A 17,445-nucleotide genomic window follows, 5' to 3' on the forward strand; every position below is an offset into this window, starting at 1 on the left:
ATGCTGGCTGAGGATGCCCTGTGTCCATTTCCAGGATGGCCCCAGCCAGTTCTCTGCTCTGCCTGTGGGGCTCTTTAACTTGCTTCCACATCCTCGCACCTGGGAGCCCTCCCCTGCCCACCTTCCCGTCCCTGCTGAGCTCCTGTGCACCCATGGCAGGGGCTCCCTGTTCCTTGCAACTCCCAGCAGCACTGGCACATGGTGGAGGCCTGCCTGTAAGAAAGGCAGTCTGCTGCCTAGCCTGGCCTATGTCATGTCTGCACCCCAGAAAAGGTGGGGACTCAGGATACACGGCTTCTCCAGAGCTCGGGTGGAGCCATTGGTAGAGTTAGGGCTGCCCTGGACGGGGCGGGCGCCAACACGGCTCAGGGCTGGCTCCCCTGGCGGCCCTTCACACCGTAGCCTGGAAATGCAGCCCGCGGTCTGCCTCCAACTCCAGCCCTGGCAAGGCACGCGCCTTCCCTGGGAGCCAGCAGTGGGGCTCCCATAGAGTGGCAGTGTCCTTGGAGCCTGGCGGTCCCACCCAACTCAAGATGTGGGACTCAGGGAGGGCTGCCCGTTCCCTGGGGGGCAGTGGAACCGGGGTGCTCCTGGGCATCCGAAGTCTCTGGAGGCCCATGCCCATCCGGTTCCACTGTCCTTACCCATTCCCAGGTGTCCCGTGACTGCCAGATCTGCTCCTTCCCGCCCGCCTTCCTCATTAACAGCAGCAAAATTAGGTTTCCTCATTAAGAAGGAAGGGCCTTGTAAAATGTGGACGGCAGCTGGGGCAGCCATGGCTGAACGGAAAGGAGCGTCCTCCCAGATGTGCTGGGCTTGTAATTGTGCCTTCCAGAAAGGGGTGACCCAGTCATCAGGTTCCGAGGGGCCACCTGCTCCAGGGGCACTCGAGGGCCTTGGAGGGGCCTCAGGCTGCCAGGCGCTTTGGCTGGGCCCCTGGATCCGTCAGAATAGCTCCCCTTTACTGTTTCTATTTTAGGGGTTTCCTGCAGGGGCTTTAGGGCTAAAGAGGGTGGGAAAACCACGCCTCTGGGGCTACCTCCTCATTTAAAGTGAAGGGACACGCTGGAGGCCCAGGGAATGTCACACTGAGTCAGGGAGGAGCCAGACCCCCTTCCCAGGACCACCAGTGTCTCTTGGAATGGAGCCCTGGGCCCTCTCCAGCCCTCCCCTGGGAATGCTCCGTGCAGGGCCGATGTCTGAGCCCGGCCGTTGTCACGTTAGGATGTTTGCCCAGCTTTTCTGCTGCAAACAGTAGTCCCTGACCCAGAAGCCTCCTGCTCTCCCCAGGCCTGTTTCCCACGGGCTCTATTTGCCCCTCTGCCTATCCCTAGTCCCCAGGGTAAGGGCATCCTCTTCGCCAGTCTCCCTGTCCAAATAGAAAAATCAAGGTTCCCAGCTCTTTCTGGCTTGTGGAGTATTTCCAGTTTGCAGGTGGACACTCTCAGGACAAGCAGAAAGCTTCTAGGCTGGGGGCGGGGGTGCTGCAGCTCTGAAGTCACCTCTGGTGCCCTCCCTCTGTGGCAGGAAAGTGTCGGAGAGGATGCCGGTGAGCACAGGCCGTGTTTGGACCGTGCAGCAGCAAAGCTGCTGTTTGTGGGGAAGTCGGTGTCCTTGAGGAGAGCCCCGAGACTGCTGGTTCCCGGGAGGGCGAAGTAAGTGCTCTGTTTGCCACAGAAGGCCACCTTCCCATGGGTGGGCATTATTTGTTTTCAGATGAGAAAACTAAGGCCTACCAGTGACAGAGGCAGAACATGGGTCCAGGCGCTTTGGCTGCAAAGTTGAGCTTTTTCCATGACAGGACCTCTTTTCCAGCCAACAAGGGGTTAAGTCCATAACTCCCAACCTGCCTGAAGGACTCCAGGGCCCTGGGTTCAGGGCAGGAAGGCAAAGGTCCCCGTGTTTGGCCAATACTGGCTAATCCTGTTGCTCTGGTTTTAAAAAACAATACTAGCTCCGTTGAGCAATAGGGCCTGGGGCTGTGTGCAGGCTGCAGGATCACAGGCCAGGGAAGCAGGGCATGTTTGCTGGCTGCCAAGTCCCCTGGGCCCTGGCATTCAGAAGGGCCCTTGGCTCCACCAGCCTCCTTTCACTGACAAGGAAGTCAAAGCCCAGAGATAGCAGGACCTGACTCAAGGTCACACAGCACAGATATGATAAAGCAAGCCAAGCTGGATCCTGTGACTCGAGAAGGCCTCATATGCTGCCAGCCCCAGGTTCCCTTGGCCAAGTCTGAGGACCCCAAAGAGAGCTCTGTGAGGTGGGGTCTGAGAGGCAGGATGGGGGAGCCAGTATTCTCGGGGTTCTACTCCAGGCACATCCGGGTTCTATCAAGTCTCTACTGAAGCAGCTGGAGCTTTGGAGAGAGCTGCTTTCATTTCAGTGAGCAAGGTTCTGTCTGTGAGGGTCCCACGGGGCATGGACACCCCTCCCCTATGGGCCAGGGCTGAGCAGCTGCCCTCTGCTGGCTGCTTGGGTCCTGCAGCTTGGTGCAGCCCAGAAGGCCCTGCGGGCCGGGCGACAGAATCCTAGACTCTGTGGACCAGTGGTACCAGCCTGAGACTGGGATAAGCTGCTCCCCCTCGCTCGGGTGCTTGAGGTCATGTGATAAGTCACGTCAGTCCCCTGGGGGGAGCACTACGCTACCGGCCAAGAAACAGACTGGAGAGGTTTCTGCTCCCGGGAGGAGCTGGTCCCCACAGTCCTTTCCGACTGACACCCTCTGAGGCAGTGAGGGCACTGGAGACATGCTGGGCCTGGGCTCCCATCCTGCCCCACCAGTCCTGTGCACCCTAAGGCAAACAAGCTCACCTCTCTGAGCCTCCACTTCCTCTTCTAAAGGTGCAAGGATGGCCCCATCTCAGGGCTGTGCACACTGGACTCTGACTGTGTTCCACCTCCGTCTCCATGGTCACATCCCAATCCCCCCAGGGTCGCACCCAGATTTCCCACTTGGCTGCCATTCTCAACACAGAGGTGGAGACAGGTACTTATGTCTAGGGCTATGGTTGCTGTGAAGCAAAGCATGACCCTGGGGTCTGCTTCTGCCATTTGCTAACGATTCCACTTCATTCGAGGGGCTTAGCCTCTCGGGGGATCCATTTTCTCATCTGTGAAATGAGCGCATGTCCCTTGGTTGCAGGATGACAGGCCGGCACCAGGTGCATCGGTGACATTCAGTGAATGCATGTGAATGTGCTCCCCTGGGCCGCTCGGGGCCACAGGGAATTCCTCACTGGGGTGGAGGACAGCAGCTGGGTTTCACTTCCCTTCCCCACCTCCCCTCCTGCACTCTGACCCCCGGAGCCTCATCATCAAATGTATTCTCCCTCCAGGGAGGCCAAGGAGAAAGGCGGAGAGGTCATCCAGCTGGGGGCAGGACACCCAGAGCAGTCAGCCCTGCCAGAGGAGGGGCGGGGGGACCTCCAGCAGGGTCAAAGGACCAGGTCCTGAAGGGGAGGGTCGTCCAGGGCAGAAGCGAGGCGCCGCCCCTCAGGGAGGGGCCTGGGACTCTGCTCTTTTCCACCCTGATGTCTCAAGGTGTCAGGGGAGGGTGGGGCAGGGCCCTGCCCGAAGCCCTGAGTTGGTCCCCTGGGGTCTGAGCTGCTTAGAAGTTGGCAGCAAAAAAAATGTGTCCATTTGCTGCCTGAAGCTAAGTGGTTTTTAATTTATATCCTTAAAGTAAGCCGGATCCAAAGGAATTTGGAATCCACTCTCAGAGATCACCGAGGGGGTCTGGGCAACCTGGAGGGTTTGCCACCTGGATGGGACCAGGGGTGCAAGTTGGCATGGGTGTGTGTTGTGGGCAAGGGTCAGTCACCCTGCCCTGCCTAGGTCCCCTGAGGTCTCTGACTTCCCCCAGCCATCCTCCCTCTATGGGGCAGGGCAAGGGCTATGGTGCCCAGGGGTGGGAGGATTTGCAGGAGGACGCAGAGGTTGCTGGGGTTCAGGGGGCCCAGGCTGGGACTGGGGCAAGCTACTCCCCTTCTCTAGGTGGCCTTGTTTTTGAGGCAGAGCTGCCCCCTTCCCTGCCACCAAAGGGTCTTCATAAAGATCCAAAGAGAAGGTGCCCAGGAAAATACCTTGGGCGTCCAGGGAGGGTGCTGTCCACCCTCCTTCCAGCCCCACCCTGTCCCTTCCTGCCATTGGCTCTGCTAAGCACTAAGAACAGACTTCGGCCATGGCTGGAGGGTCAGGAGTAAGAGTTGGCCATCAGCCCAGGGAGGGGAGGCCAGGGTGGCTGTGCCTCTGTCCACAGCCTCCCCTGCCTGCAAAGCCATGGCCTCCTCTGCCCAGGCAGATCCCACAAGGTCCTCCCTAGCTTCCTCCTCCAGGAAGCCCTCCAGAATCCCTCCACCCCCCTCCAGGGATGCTCCCCCTCAGAGCTCCTGTTCCTATGCAAATCATGCCCTTTGCTCCCCTGCTTACCATCTCTTGCCACCCCATTGCCCCTGGATAATACCAGGTTCTTCCTGATCAGCCTGTAGGACCTGAGTCAGCTGCTCCTGGTTACATACCCTCCCCTTCTGAGCTTCGGCCACCTGGGCTTCCTTTTGGTTCCTTGACCAGATCCTGCCTCAGGACCTTTGCACTGGTAACTCCTTCTGCCAGAGGCACCTTCCTTTTGTCTTCCCAAGGAGGTCACCTTCCTGGGAGATGTTTGCTGACCCACACCCTGGCCCCTCTCCAGGGGCCCTGGCCTGTCCTTACTCCTCTGCACAGTCGTTGTCAGTCTTCCTACTGAAATGCAAACTCCTTGAAGGGTCCAGCAAAGCCACTGAGCTGGCTCATAGCAGGGATTCAGTCAATGTTTGTTGAATGAATGAATGAGTGATGAATGACAGGGCCACAGAAGGGTCAGTTTCTGGTCCATCCAGCCTGCCCAGGGCCACTGTCAATTCAGTCCTGAGTCTCCACCACCTAAGCAGGGCCAGGCTTGGGCAGTGGGTTAGGGGACTGTGGGGGCTGGCAGGTCATGCACTGTGTGGCCCCACCTCCTCCTGCCTCTAGGCTACTGGCAGCTGGGTGGGAGTGCAACATCTGTCCCTGGACGCGGGGCTTAGGCTGAACCAGGATCCCTACAAAGAGGATCAAGGGAGTTGGGGGTGGGGAGAGGAGCCTGAGGGCTGAAGGAAGAGGAAGCCTGGGCAGTGCAGGTGGCTGCCTGATCTGGCCTGGTGGCCCTGAGGGAGCCGTGTGGTGTCAGCTTCTGACACAGAACTCCAGGGAGGGTGTGGGCTCCATCCCTGTCTGGCATCCCTAATGGCCCAGAGCAACTCCTGTAGAGGCAGACAGGTCTCAATTGCAAGCCCAGGCCCAATTCTTAAAAGTCTCATTGTCCTCTTCTAGAAAACAGAGACGACTGCAGAGTGGATCCAGTGAACCGGCATATACCTCAGGCTCAGAAGAGGTGCCTGACCATCATGGTCCTAAGAACGGTCTCGATTTCTCCTCTTCTGAGCCAGGGCCAAGCTGGGCCTCTAGTACCCTCTAGTACCCTTTGTATCTGAGCTTTTCAGGAAACATGGTGCCCCTGGACTCGTAGATCCACTGATTCTGTCTGGTCAGGCATCCTTGGTCCTTCCTCTTCAGGGAGAGGAGGTACCTGGTTATCTGCTTACGTGCCTTCCCTGCAAAGCTAGCTGAGGTCTTTGGGGACACTTAAGTATGCAGGTCACATGGCGGAGGACATTTGCCTGCTGTGAGCATCTTCCATGTGGCTCTCTTCTGCCTGGTGAATCATTGCACAAGCCCTGGGCCTGGCCACTCCCAGCTTGTAGCCTAGAGCCTTACGGGGCTCCCCAGGTTCTTGGGCATCTGTACCTTTGCATATGCTGACCTGACATGCTCTGTCCCCCAGAGAGGCTTGGCAAGCTCCTGCATATGTATAAGTGGCCCTTCTCAGTTTTCTGTGACTTGCTCCACCTTCTAGACGGTTGAGAAACTTCCTTCTCCATGCTGCCCTCACCTGGTACATGGCTTTCACAGTCATCTCTTGACATGCTGGCCACCCCCACAAAGAGGAAATCAGGCTAGGCAAAGTTGACTTCAGCCCTGGCTGCCCGGGACGTGGAAGAGGGGATTGCACATGGCAAGTGAGGTTTCAATCAACTTGCATTTCTAGATGGATGTGTGATGGGGGCTCAGTTAATGCTTATGTGGATGGGTGGGTGGATGGGTGGATGGGTGGATGAGTAGATGAATGGGTGGATGGGTGAATGGATGGATGGATGGATGGATAACAGGCAATAAAAAGAGCTCAATAAATGCAGAGTAAGTGGCTGAAGGACTACATAAAAGGATGGTTGAGACCCCCAGAGTCTTGCTGCTTTGCTTATGACAGAACCTTGACCTCCAAAGTGAGTCCTGAGACTCAAGTGTGGGAACCCACGTAATCCACCTCCCCATCATACCTGGGTTGGGGACACACATGGCTGGGCCATCCCCCCCCCCCCAGCACAGTGTCTTCCTGCTCTCATCCCCACTATCTGGCAGGCTCGTTGGCATCTGGACAGGCCCACAGCCCCCATCCTCCCCCAGTGCTGGCAGTGCCGAGGCCCAGACTCACCGTCAAGCACCCCATCAGGCTCTGCTCAAAGGGTCGCTGGAAGGCTCGCGGGTCTCCACACCAGTCCAGCAGCTCCGTGGCGGCATTGTGGAAGTTGGCAGGATTCTGGAGGTGCTGTGGGAAGAAGAGGAGGTGGCTTGAGGCACCTAGAGCGAGGCCAGCGAAAGCAGCACTGGGGTCTGGGGGAGGAAGGACACAGGCCTCACCAGGAGACACTCAGAAAGGGCAGGTGTGGAGGTGAGCTTCCTCCCTCCCTCCCACCTGCCTCTGCACATCTCCACCCTCACCCAGCAGGGAGGGGACAAGCAGCCCCATGGCAGAGACAGGCACACAAGGTCTGGCAAGGCCAGAGAGATCAGGTATTCCAGCACTTTCTGGACGCAGGGGATTGGGGGTGGTGGCCCCTGCAGGGTTCTGGGGGCCGGCACTTGGCCTCCTTGATCATGGTCTGGCGTATGTGGCTTAGTGCCCTCCCAGTCCCCCAGGCCCTGTCTGCCTCAGCTTGGGGGCTGCTGGCATTGTTGGGAGGGGTCCCCTCCTGGCTAGGGAGTCAGAATTCTGGGGCCAGGGTGCTCGGGCCTTCTGATTCTATTTCAGGCCCAGGCTGGAGGGCTGCCAGGGTAGAAGGGGAGGCCCCTTCCTTCTGCAACACATCCACGTCTTCCCAGGTCCTCCGAGTTTGGCACTGAGACTCGGAGATAAAAGACTTGTCCAGGGCCATGGGACAAGTTAGAGGGGCATCTGTGGTTCCGGGGTGGCTGCCTGTGCTTTCCTGGGGGCCTGCAGCATGTCCCCAAGGGCAGAGTGTAAACCACGGATGCAGGGACGGCAGCAGCTCTCGAGTCCTGCTGTCTTGGTGCTGGGAGAGATGGCAGATTAGTGACTGCCCTGGGGTGGCCCCAATGACCCAGCCAGCAGCACAGCAGGTAGTGCCTTGGGCACTACAGGTCCCAAACAGGGAGTAGAGAGAATGTTCTGGGAGCACCTGTGGAGCAGAGGCCCTGGTCTCATTCCGCCTCCTCCTAGCTGCTGATCTAAGATGGGCCCCTCCCTCCTCTGAGTTCCAGCAGTCCCATCTGTACAATGGGGATGACAACCACAGCATGACGGTGAGACTTTTTGTTTTTTGCACTTAGGGTTCCATGACTGTCACTGCTACAACGTGGTACGTGCAAGTCAAGGTTGAAAAACAGAGAAGGCTGAGAATAGTTAGCATGCCCTCCCTCCAGAGAAACAAAGGAAGAGAAAGAAACGAAGGAGAGAAGGCGAGTGAGCACACAGAGACAAGCCTCCGTCCGGGGCCGGGCTGAGGATTAAACAAGATGAGGCTTACAGGCCCTGGCAAGGTGCCTGGCGCGTGGGTGCTCCCACATGGGGCTGCCCTTGGCCTGGCCTCTGCCTGCCAGCATCCCCCTGGCTCCCTGGAAGCACAGCTGCAACCGCACTCAGCCCAGGCTCCGGCAAAGCTCAGCCCCCTGCACTTGACTTGCCATGACAGAGGGACGTCTATGAACAGAGCTGTGCCCTTCACGAGGGCAACGCCGGTCCTTGCCTCTGCCTCTCTAGCCCTCCGCCAGTATGTGCCCCTGGGAGGCCATGGAGGGTCCTGGGCTCCATGTGGAAAGCTGTGCACATCAGCTCCCTCCCACTAACCAAGTTGTTCCGTTTATTTGCGTAATGTCACACCCAATTAGCAGGGTTAGCCGCCACTGCATGCTGCTCTCAGAGCTGCCTGCCTGCTCACAGGTGGCCACGGCACCTGTTTGGGTCTCTGGCTTCCCGAGTGACCTCTGAGACCGGTCTTGGGCTCAGTCTTGTTCTGGAGCTTGAGCACCAGCCTTTGGTATCTTGCCAGCTGGGGATCCTTTGCCCTCAGCCCGGACGGCTCGCTCCCCTGTGGCGCCACATGGAGCCAACATCAGGCATTCCCTTGGCTGGCTTCTGTGCAATAGCTCTGTCACCTCTGCTGAGCCCTGTCCCCTCTCCATGTCTTTGTCAACCATGAAGAGGCTGAGTTGCACACAGAGACTGAGTGACTTGGGGACACATGCAGAATACGCCTGGGCCAAACACTAACCCAGTCACAAAGACATGCAGCCCTGGGGACATGACTGGGTTTCAGAGTCCTTATCTGTAAAGTGGGGTAGTGACAGCTTGTGGGGCTGATAGAATTTAGAAAGGCTACATGTGGCCAGGCATGGTGGCACACACTTGTAACCCCAGTGACTTGGGAGGCTGAGGCAGAAGGATTGCAAGTTTAAGATCAGACTGGACAACTCAGCAAAACCCTGTTTCAAAATAAAAAATAAAAAGGGCTGGGGATGCTGTTCAGTAGCAGAGCACTCTGGATTCAAATCCCAGTACAAAAAACAAAACAAAAACCCAAAGGAAAAAAGGAAGGAAGGCCGACAGACAGACAGACAGCTGGCCGGCTATGTCAAGGAGCTCATTACAGAGCAGGTGCCCAGGTGAAGTCTGCTATGAAGGAGGCCACAGCCTCGCCAAGGTTCTGTGTTCCTCTGACAAGTTCCTCAGGTGTGGAAGAGCCTATTGCTTATCTCTGGAACCCTAAACACTGGCACAGAGCATGGTCCCATGGGAAATGGTTGGTGGGCAGTTAACTGTCCAAAGGATGGCCCCTCTGCTGAGCAGACAGAAACCCGGTCACTTTACAAGGGGACCCCAGTGGCACAGAGAAGGGCAGGGGCTGGGCAAGGCAGGTGTGGCCAGCCTGTGATGGGCCAGGGGCATATACTGGTTGGTGCTAGACACTAAGGTCTTGTCCCCTACCCCAAATCAGATGATCTCCCTGTTTCCTCCTAAGGCCTGGGTGACATCATAGGGCTGCTGGGTCTATGGGGCGAGAGTAGGGCACACCAATGCCTGGACCAGGGCTGCCTACCCTAGAAATGATGGATTCATTTCCTTATCAACCCAGCCACTCACTAGTCCATTTGTGAATCAAATTATTCTTCCATCCTTGCAATGCATTCACGTATCCATCCATCCATCCATCCATCCATCCATCCATCCATCCATCCAGAATGAAACAATTCATCCATCCACCTATTCACTGGCCCATCCATCCATTCACCCATTCACTATTTTATCCGTCCCTCACCCATTCATTTATCCACATATCTACTGATTCCTCTAGAAGTCAATTTATCCAGCCACCCACTCATTCATCATCTACACCCGCCACCCATCCCTGTAACGACCTATCTGTATGTCCATGTAGTCCCTTATGTGTCCATCTGCTGGTCCACCAGTCCTAGGTACCTAACCAAACTACTTGGGCCCCACCCTGGGCTGGGAACCAGGCTAGACTCCGCAGACGGAGAGATTAATGTAGCACTTCTGCCCCTGGGGACTAAGTCTGGTGGGGAGCCCTGGTGCATGGACCTGAACTCGAAGGAGAAGTGAGGTTGCAGGGTGCCCAGGAAGTTCCTGCGCTCAGGTGGGTGTGCAGGTCCTGAGACGGCAGCCTGGGAGTTGGTGAGGCCACTGAGCAATCAGGAGCTGATTGGCAGGGCTCTCTGCCTGGAGCTCTGAGGGGAGCAGCTCGTGGAGAGGGACCTCTGGTCCTCCCAGCTGAGAAGGGGGAGCCGGAGCTCTGGAGGCCTGCAGAGAAGATGGCCACGGGGTGCTGGGAGTGGCGAACCTCAGCAATGGCAGGGACCTCAGTGGCAAGAGCTCCACCAGGAGGTGAGGGGCCCTGAAGTGAGCCGCAGCCCTGGCTAGCCCAAGGTTCTTCCAGCCAGTGCATCTGTCACCCTCAGCACAGTGCTTCCCTTTCTCTTCCGATTAGGTTACCGGATGCCTGAGAATCGTCTGTCCCCAGCCAGCAGCAGCTGCCCTCTGTGGGGCAGCCAGACGTCAGCCCTGAGCTGTGTCTGACGGGAGGAGCAGAAGGAGGGGTACGGAGGACATCGGGAGCTCAGCATGCTCCAGGGGACATCCATATAGCTGCCTGCCCTCCCAAGTGTACCCCTATCTGTCCCAAATGCAGGGCCCTCTGAGCACACATGCATGTGCGAGGACAGCTGGGTACGGGCAGCCGGGGCTCCAGCACTCATATGTTGGTTAGGATCCCCATTTTACAGAGAGGTAAGCCAACGTGACAACTTGATCAAAGCCACGTAGCTTCTAAGTGATGAACTTGAAAAATCTGAGCTGGGTGTGCCCAGCTTCAAGGGGGCTGCTCCAGAGAAGGGCCAAGGAAGTGAATGGCACCCTGACTCCTGGTGGCACAGAGCTGGACAGGGGGGAAAAGTCAAGGGGAGAGCAGGTCTCAGGAGCGCTGTGTCCCTGGTGCATGGAGGGGGCTCAGGAAGAGGAGGCAGGGCTGTTGAGGGGGGTCACTGCCAGCTAAGCCTTGGGCAGGAGAAACTGGGTCAGAGGCAGAGCTGGGAGAGAGCCCTGTGAGCCTGAGGAGGGAGACGGACAGGGGGCATGGTCTGGTTTCTGTCCTGTGACCATGAACGGAGGCATTGGTGATGGGAAGGCTGGGCTCAGTCTGTAACAAGTCTTCTTCAGTCTCCCCTCCTCTGACCCTGCACGGGCTGCTAACGAGAGGACGCACATCCCTCATTCCTGCTGAGTAGCCACAGCTCCACTGCTGGACACCTGGAGGAGGTTCCATGGGGCCCTGGATCTCATGGAAGGGAGGCAGAGGCTGTTTCCTGAGGCCAGCGGCGTACACTGGTTCCCTGAGCTTCCTGTTGAGCCCACCTAAGCCAGGGGCCTGTGCCCAGCAAGTGCCTGTCTGGGATTCTGAAAACAATAGTCACAACTGTCAATAGCCAGTCACATGCCATCTGACAAGGTCAGGTTGTGTATGTCACCTACAATGCTGTCATTTCCATGGCATTCTATGAGGTGGGCCCCATTGACATATGGGGAAACTGAGGCTCTGAAATAGTGACTAGATCGAGGTTGCCCCGTGGGTACGTGGGGGGAGGGATGTGGATTCCGCCTCCCCTGGAAGCCCAGGCCCCTTCCTCCCAACACTGCTGGGTCTGTGCAGGGAAGCTGCCCACTCTGGTCACCTCTGGGGCACCCCTGGGAAGGGTTCCCCACCTCCCAGCAATCCAGACCAGGGACACTCCTGGTGAGTTGCCTCTTGGGCTTGGTGAGAGCATGAGCAGAATGGGAAACTGGCCGCCTGCTGGCACCAGTGGGGTCCAGTTTGGGGCTGCGTGACTTCTGTCCACTTCCCCTCTCCGTGCCTGTAAAATGCTTGAATTTCCTAGGACCCTTTCTTCTCTTGTAACCTTGATTAGCAAACACCTGGAGCAGAGGGGCAGCAAACTTTAGGTCTGGGGACAGAGGTGGTGGAAGGCAGGTCACTGCATCCTCACCACAGCCCAGAGCACACATCAGAGCCCAGAGGAGGCAGGACACTGGCCCAAAGTCACACAGCTGGGAAGACAAAAGGCAGTGCTGGCATTCAAACCCAGGGGGTGTAGTTGCAGTGTTAGGCTGGCCTGTACCAGCATGACAACGCTGTCACTAGGGGGTGTCGGAAGCTGGGCGGCTGTCCCATGCCCACCATTCCTCCCTCCCAGCACACGGGGAAGCCCTGTGGCCACACCCACCTGCTTGATGCACTGCAGCCGGTCGTTGGTCTGCTGGATGTGCCTGTCCATAGAATTCATCCTGGCCACTTCGCTGGGTTCTACCCGAGAGCCATGAACGTGGTCCAGCCTGTGAAGACAGGGAGCAGGGAGGATGTCACCGGGTTGTCACCAGGCCTGTCAACCTGCACCAGTCTCCCAGTCCCCCTGACCCCCTGCCAGCCCTGACAACGGCAGGTTCCAGGGTCCTTTCCAAGCCATGGCGGCCTCTGTCCCAGGCAGCCCTACCTTGGAGCCACCCCAGCCCTTCCCCTTGCTTGCCTCTGCACCTGGTGTGCCCCACAGGCTGAGGGCAGGAGGTGGCCCTGGGTGCTCTCCAGGGGTGGCCCATGTGAGCACGGAGCGGGCACAGGCACCAGGAGGTGAGAAACTGCACAGGCGGGTGCACGCACTTTTGTACTGTGTGTGTGCTGGTTGAGGGGAGACGGCAACCCCATCCCCAGAGTCCTGACGTGGCTGTGTGGGGGATGCACCTGTGTGAACGTGGGGACCTTCCTGTGTAGCCAGCTCTCCTGTCACAGGTGCCACGTGCCCTCCTCAGATCCCTCTGGCTTTGCAGTTCTTCCTGCTTTATAAACTACTCACAGTTGAATGGCTCCATTTTTATCACTTTGCCTTCCTGGCCAAGAAGGAGGGCAGGAATTAGCACATGCCCATTTTCCAGATAAGAAAACTGAGGCTCAGAAAGAAGGGAGCTGCTAGGGTCATGGGTGTCCTGGTTCCCACAGGAGCCAGGGCTCCTGTGCTAGCAGGTGGCCACATCTACTGCACAGGGCAGAGTGGCTGTGGATGTCCTGGGCACTAGCTTCCCTTCCTGAATCTAGGGGATTAGGGACATTGAGAGGATGCCTGCAATGCCTGGCTTTACCTCCTACCTCACCCCACTGCCCAGCAGAAGGCCCCTCATCTCCACCAGGTCACAAATAACCCATGTACCAGACACTCTCTGTGTGCTGGGTACCTGTATTCTCTCCTTTAGGGGTTGAGAGTATTTCCGTTCTACAGATGAGGAAACCGAGGTCCCAAGACCTGCCAAGTCTGCATGGCTAGAAGGAGTGTGGACTGCATCTGCCTGTCTGCTCTGTCCTGTCTCTTTCCCTCCAGACTCAGCACCTTTGTTGAGGGACCATTGCCACTGCCTGGCCCCAGCCTTAGAGAGAAAGCCCTCCTCCTTCTCTGAGAGCCCTTCACTACGCAGCTCCTGAAAAGATGATCATTTGCACAGTTCAAAAACCAGGACATCCACAAGGATATCCAGGGGCAAGTCCTGGTCCTGACCCCAGCCCCAGGGGCAAAATACCCATGCACATCTCTTTTCAAAACATCAACAGCAGCATTCTCCACCCACTGTCTGGACCTTGCTTTTTTCCTCTTAATAACAGGTCTCCAAGCTTATTCTCCATCAAGACACGAAGAATCTTTTCATTTCTTTAATGGTTGCACAGTGTTCCACGTACAGGAAGCATTTACCAACTAACAGCTGAACGAATGTCAACACCTGCCAGGGACTGTCCCACGGCCCTAGGTCCTGACCAGGTCCTGCACTCAGAAGGTTCCCTTGGCCACCTGAGCCGAGGGAACCTGGAGCTGTTCTTCTTTGGAGCGACCTTTCATACAGGCATGTCACCCTGGTGTAGGTGCATCTAGCGATTTAGAGCTCCTGGAAGTGAAGGGGCTAGGTCGTCTGGACATTTGTATTTATTTATTTATTTGGTACTGGGGGTTGAACCCAGGAGCACTTTACAACTGAGTTACATCCACGGTCATTTTTAATTTTTTATTTTCAGACAGATTCTCGCTAAGTTGCTGAGGCCAACCTTGAACTTGTGATTCTCCTGCTAGCTTCCAGAGTAACTGGGATTATAGGTGTATTTGTGATAAGTTCTTTATCATGGAATTCTCTGGAAAGGAGGTGAAAGTGGGGGTTGTGCCCCATGTTGATTTCTCTGCCAACCACCTCTACATCCAAGCACCTGTCACCCTGCCACCTAGCTCCACATCCACCATTTAGGTACCCCAGGAGCCATCTGGCATTTGTGCGTCTGTCCACTCCCCCAGACACCCCCTCCCGCTCCCCCCCCTCGTCTGCACTTGCTCACCGGCACCTGCCCCCACCCCCAGCAAGCACTCTGTGATAACTGCTGAGTCGGGTCCTAGGCTAGGCCTGTGGAGTGAGCAGAGATTAAGATGAAATATCTTCTGGGGTTCAAGGACCTCTGGGTCCAACTGCATTCACTCCATGCCACCTACTAAGTGACAGTGTGTGGGGCTGCTCCTATGAATAGTCAGGTGCTGGTGCAGGCGCTGGCACACCTAGACACTGCTCTGTCTATCTCCACTCTGCAGATGAGGAAACCGAGGCTCACAGTTGAGAGCAGATTTGGTAAGCATCAGCTGCAGAACCCCAGCCTTCCCGTACAACCTAAGCACATGAACAGTGACTGCGGAGGGGCCCGGACTCTCCTGGAGGCGGCTGTGGTGTTGCAGGGGAGGGGAGCGTGCGGCTTCCCTTGTTGCCCCCGAGGTCCCCTGATATGTACTACCTGCACATCCCCTCAGCCAGCATTCACATGACAAAGAGCCAGGGCCAACCCCAGGGAGGCAGGGACATGAGAGGGCCCAGAGCAGGAGCAAGCAGGCACAACTTTCCACAGGCCACCTCGGTTCCTGCTGCCATCTGCGTCCAAGGGGCATGGGTGAACAATGGCAGGCAGGGTCCCAACAAAGAATGTGGTTTTCACAGCCTGTTGGGACAAAGACACTGAGCCAAGGACCCATTAACCAAGGCTGCACCAGCTCTGCGACCGACTATGGAATTTGAAGGGACGTTCAAAGCAATTCGAGGCCTGGACCTGCCTTCATTCCCTGTCCACAGGCAGCAGCCAGCAGAGACAAAGGGTCCATGGAGACCCATGGAGCCAGCAGGGGGTGCTGTTAACAAACGTAAGTGCCCAGAGGGCTGGAAACGGGCACCCTACAGGTTCTAGGGCTCTTGTGGGTCCCCCCCCCCTCTCTCTCCAGGGAACACCCAGGTGTCCCTAGCCAGGACAGGCTTTGTGCAGCCTTCTCTAGCTTCTAGGCCTTGGTCTCTCCATCTCGCAGGACCGCACAGCATGAAGGGAGAATTAGGTGGTCTCATCAAGTTCTGCTCCTAAGGAGGAACTTCCCAGGACATGGCATTTTGTCTGGGCTCGGAGACCCAGCAGGGTCCTAATAAAAGCTCATTTGATGACCAATAGTTTCTGGAGGCTGGGGTGCTCAGACTACCCAGGGGAACCCCAAGCAGACACCAGGAGCTCAGACCTCCCGAGGCAGCAACCTCGGGGTGTTGAGGCTGTTCTTCCCTGTTGGGTCACAGTGGAGTGGAAGGGATTGGGTGCAGTTCTCACTTTAGGAAGCAAACAGGAAAGACAGAGACAGAACTGTCAAGGGTAAGCTGGTCTCCATGCCAGCTCTTGGGCAGCTGCCTGAAGCCTGATGGCTGGATCAGATCGGTGGATTCAAAGACCCAGGAAATCAATGGCCAAGGGGACGTTGAGTGCTCTATCCGCCAACAGTTCAGACGGTTTTATCTGAGGGAGCATGAGACCCACAAGTAGCTTTTTCAAGGTCACATGGCACATCTGAGCTGGGTCCAGATCCCAGGGAGCTTTTCTCCTAGGCCAGTGCTTCATTTTATGGGAATCAGATAGACCCTGTGAGGCCCAGAGGTGGGTAGGTAGCTGAAGGGGAAGACATCATAGATCACAAGACAGGTGCGTGTCCTCTGTCTCGTAATCTACAAAAGGATGAATGTGCTGCTGAATTAAGGAGGGTCCCACAGGTGAGGTGACATTGTTAAGCTGCTGAGATCAGTGGTGGAAACCTGGGATTATTAGCATCAGGAATGGATGGGGGGGGGGGCTCCCATCCTCACAGTAAAGGGCGTAAGGCCTTGCAAGCTAGGGTCACAGGCAAGAAGGGTGGCGAGGGGCGGGGCTGAACAAGGCACAAGAGATGTGGCTGGTGAGGGTGGACTGAGAGCTTCCATTTGTTCTGTACCTGCTACCTGCCAGTATGAGGCCAGGTCCCATGCACTGCTAACTTTCTTAACCCTTAAAAGGCTTAGAAAGGTGGAAGGACCTGCCCAAGGTCACACAGCCAGGAAGTTACTGACTTAAGATCTAACCCTCTGCCTTTCTAACTATTAATGTGTTGTTCTTTCCACTCCTCAAAGGAGGTCAGAGCCTCCTGCCTGTCCCCACCTTAAGCTATGACCGAGCCCTAAAAGATGTCCTCCTTCCACCCAACCTGTTTAAACCCAGTTATGGGTCTCAGGTCTGAGCTTTCTATGCTCTGGCTGGCACAGGGAAGCAGGAGTGCACAGTGGCCAGCAGAGGTCGCCCTCCGCCGTGGGACCCGGCTGGGGCTCCGCTGCTCCCTCTGCCTCGGGGGCCTGGACCCTTTCAAGCCTTTACAAGTCATTACAAATCTGTGGTAGCTGCCGCTCCAGCACCCACAGAGGCCTGGGCTCCCTCCCAGCAGGTCGCTGTTGGCTTACCCAGGGCTCAGCCCTTCCTACTGCCTATCTGCCTTTGGAAGGGTGGTAGACTCAATCTGGTCACACACCCCACCCCCACCCTGGCTCAAGGACCTGCACCTCTCCTGTCTGAGCAGAGCCTGTCTGCCAGCAAAACTTGTCTGCAGACAAAGCTAGTCAACCTGGAGGTGGCAGAACGTCTGCTCTGCCGCCCTCCTGCTGGGTGAACGGGCAAGGAGCTGAGCCTCAGTTTTCCCATCTGTAAAGCAAAGCGTCAGGCTATTTAGGCTTTGGTGACCCATGAAACTCCAGCATCTGAGAATTCCTGTGTCGGCAACTATAGCTGTTTGGGGCATCTCTCCACAGGAGTAGAACACTTGGCTTTGAAACTGCAAATCCTGTCCCAAGACGGGTCCTGGGGCTGTGGAAGAGGCCTTCTTCCAGGGTGGCCCAGGGCCACAGAAGCTGCCCCTTTGGGGGCTGTGTGCCTTATGGAAGGTTTCCGAAGGTGACCCAGGGGGTCAGCCTGTCTTCCCAACTCCCAGGAGCGGTCTCATGGGGCTGTACTTCATTTATGCTTCTCACCACCCAGCAAAGTAGGGCCGAGTTTCCCCTTAGTGGTGCCTGGTGCAGAAGACGCCATGACAGCTGCCACTTCCCCTGTAGGGCTGCTTGGAGGACAGAATGGTGAATGCCCAAGGGGTTGGGGACCAATCTCT

General features: G+C 56.9%; 1 protein-coding gene across 6 annotated transcripts in view; it reads right to left on the reverse strand.

Annotated features, from left to right (window-relative positions):
• The window catches only part of ZMIZ1 (zinc finger MIZ-type containing 1), a 218,767-nt gene that overhangs the window by 89,462 nt on the left and 111,860 nt on the right, over positions 1–17,445 (reverse strand). For all 6 annotated transcript variants that reach the window (XM_079136063.1, XM_079136065.1, XM_079136066.1 and 3 more), the window contains 2 exons: positions 12,169–12,277; positions 6,569–6,682 (listed from right to left, as the gene is read on the reverse strand). In XM_079136063.1, the coding sequence (XP_078992189.1) occupies positions 6,569–6,682; positions 12,169–12,228 (174 nt within the window). In that variant the 5' untranslated portion in view covers positions 12,229–12,277. The remainder of the gene's footprint in view (positions 1–6,568; positions 6,683–12,168; positions 12,278–17,445) is intronic.

This window comes from Sciurus vulgaris (genome assembly GCF_902686455.1).
Source record: "Sciurus vulgaris genome assembly, chromosome: 4".
Taxonomy (NCBI): domain Eukaryota; kingdom Metazoa; phylum Chordata; class Mammalia; order Rodentia; family Sciuridae; genus Sciurus; species Sciurus vulgaris.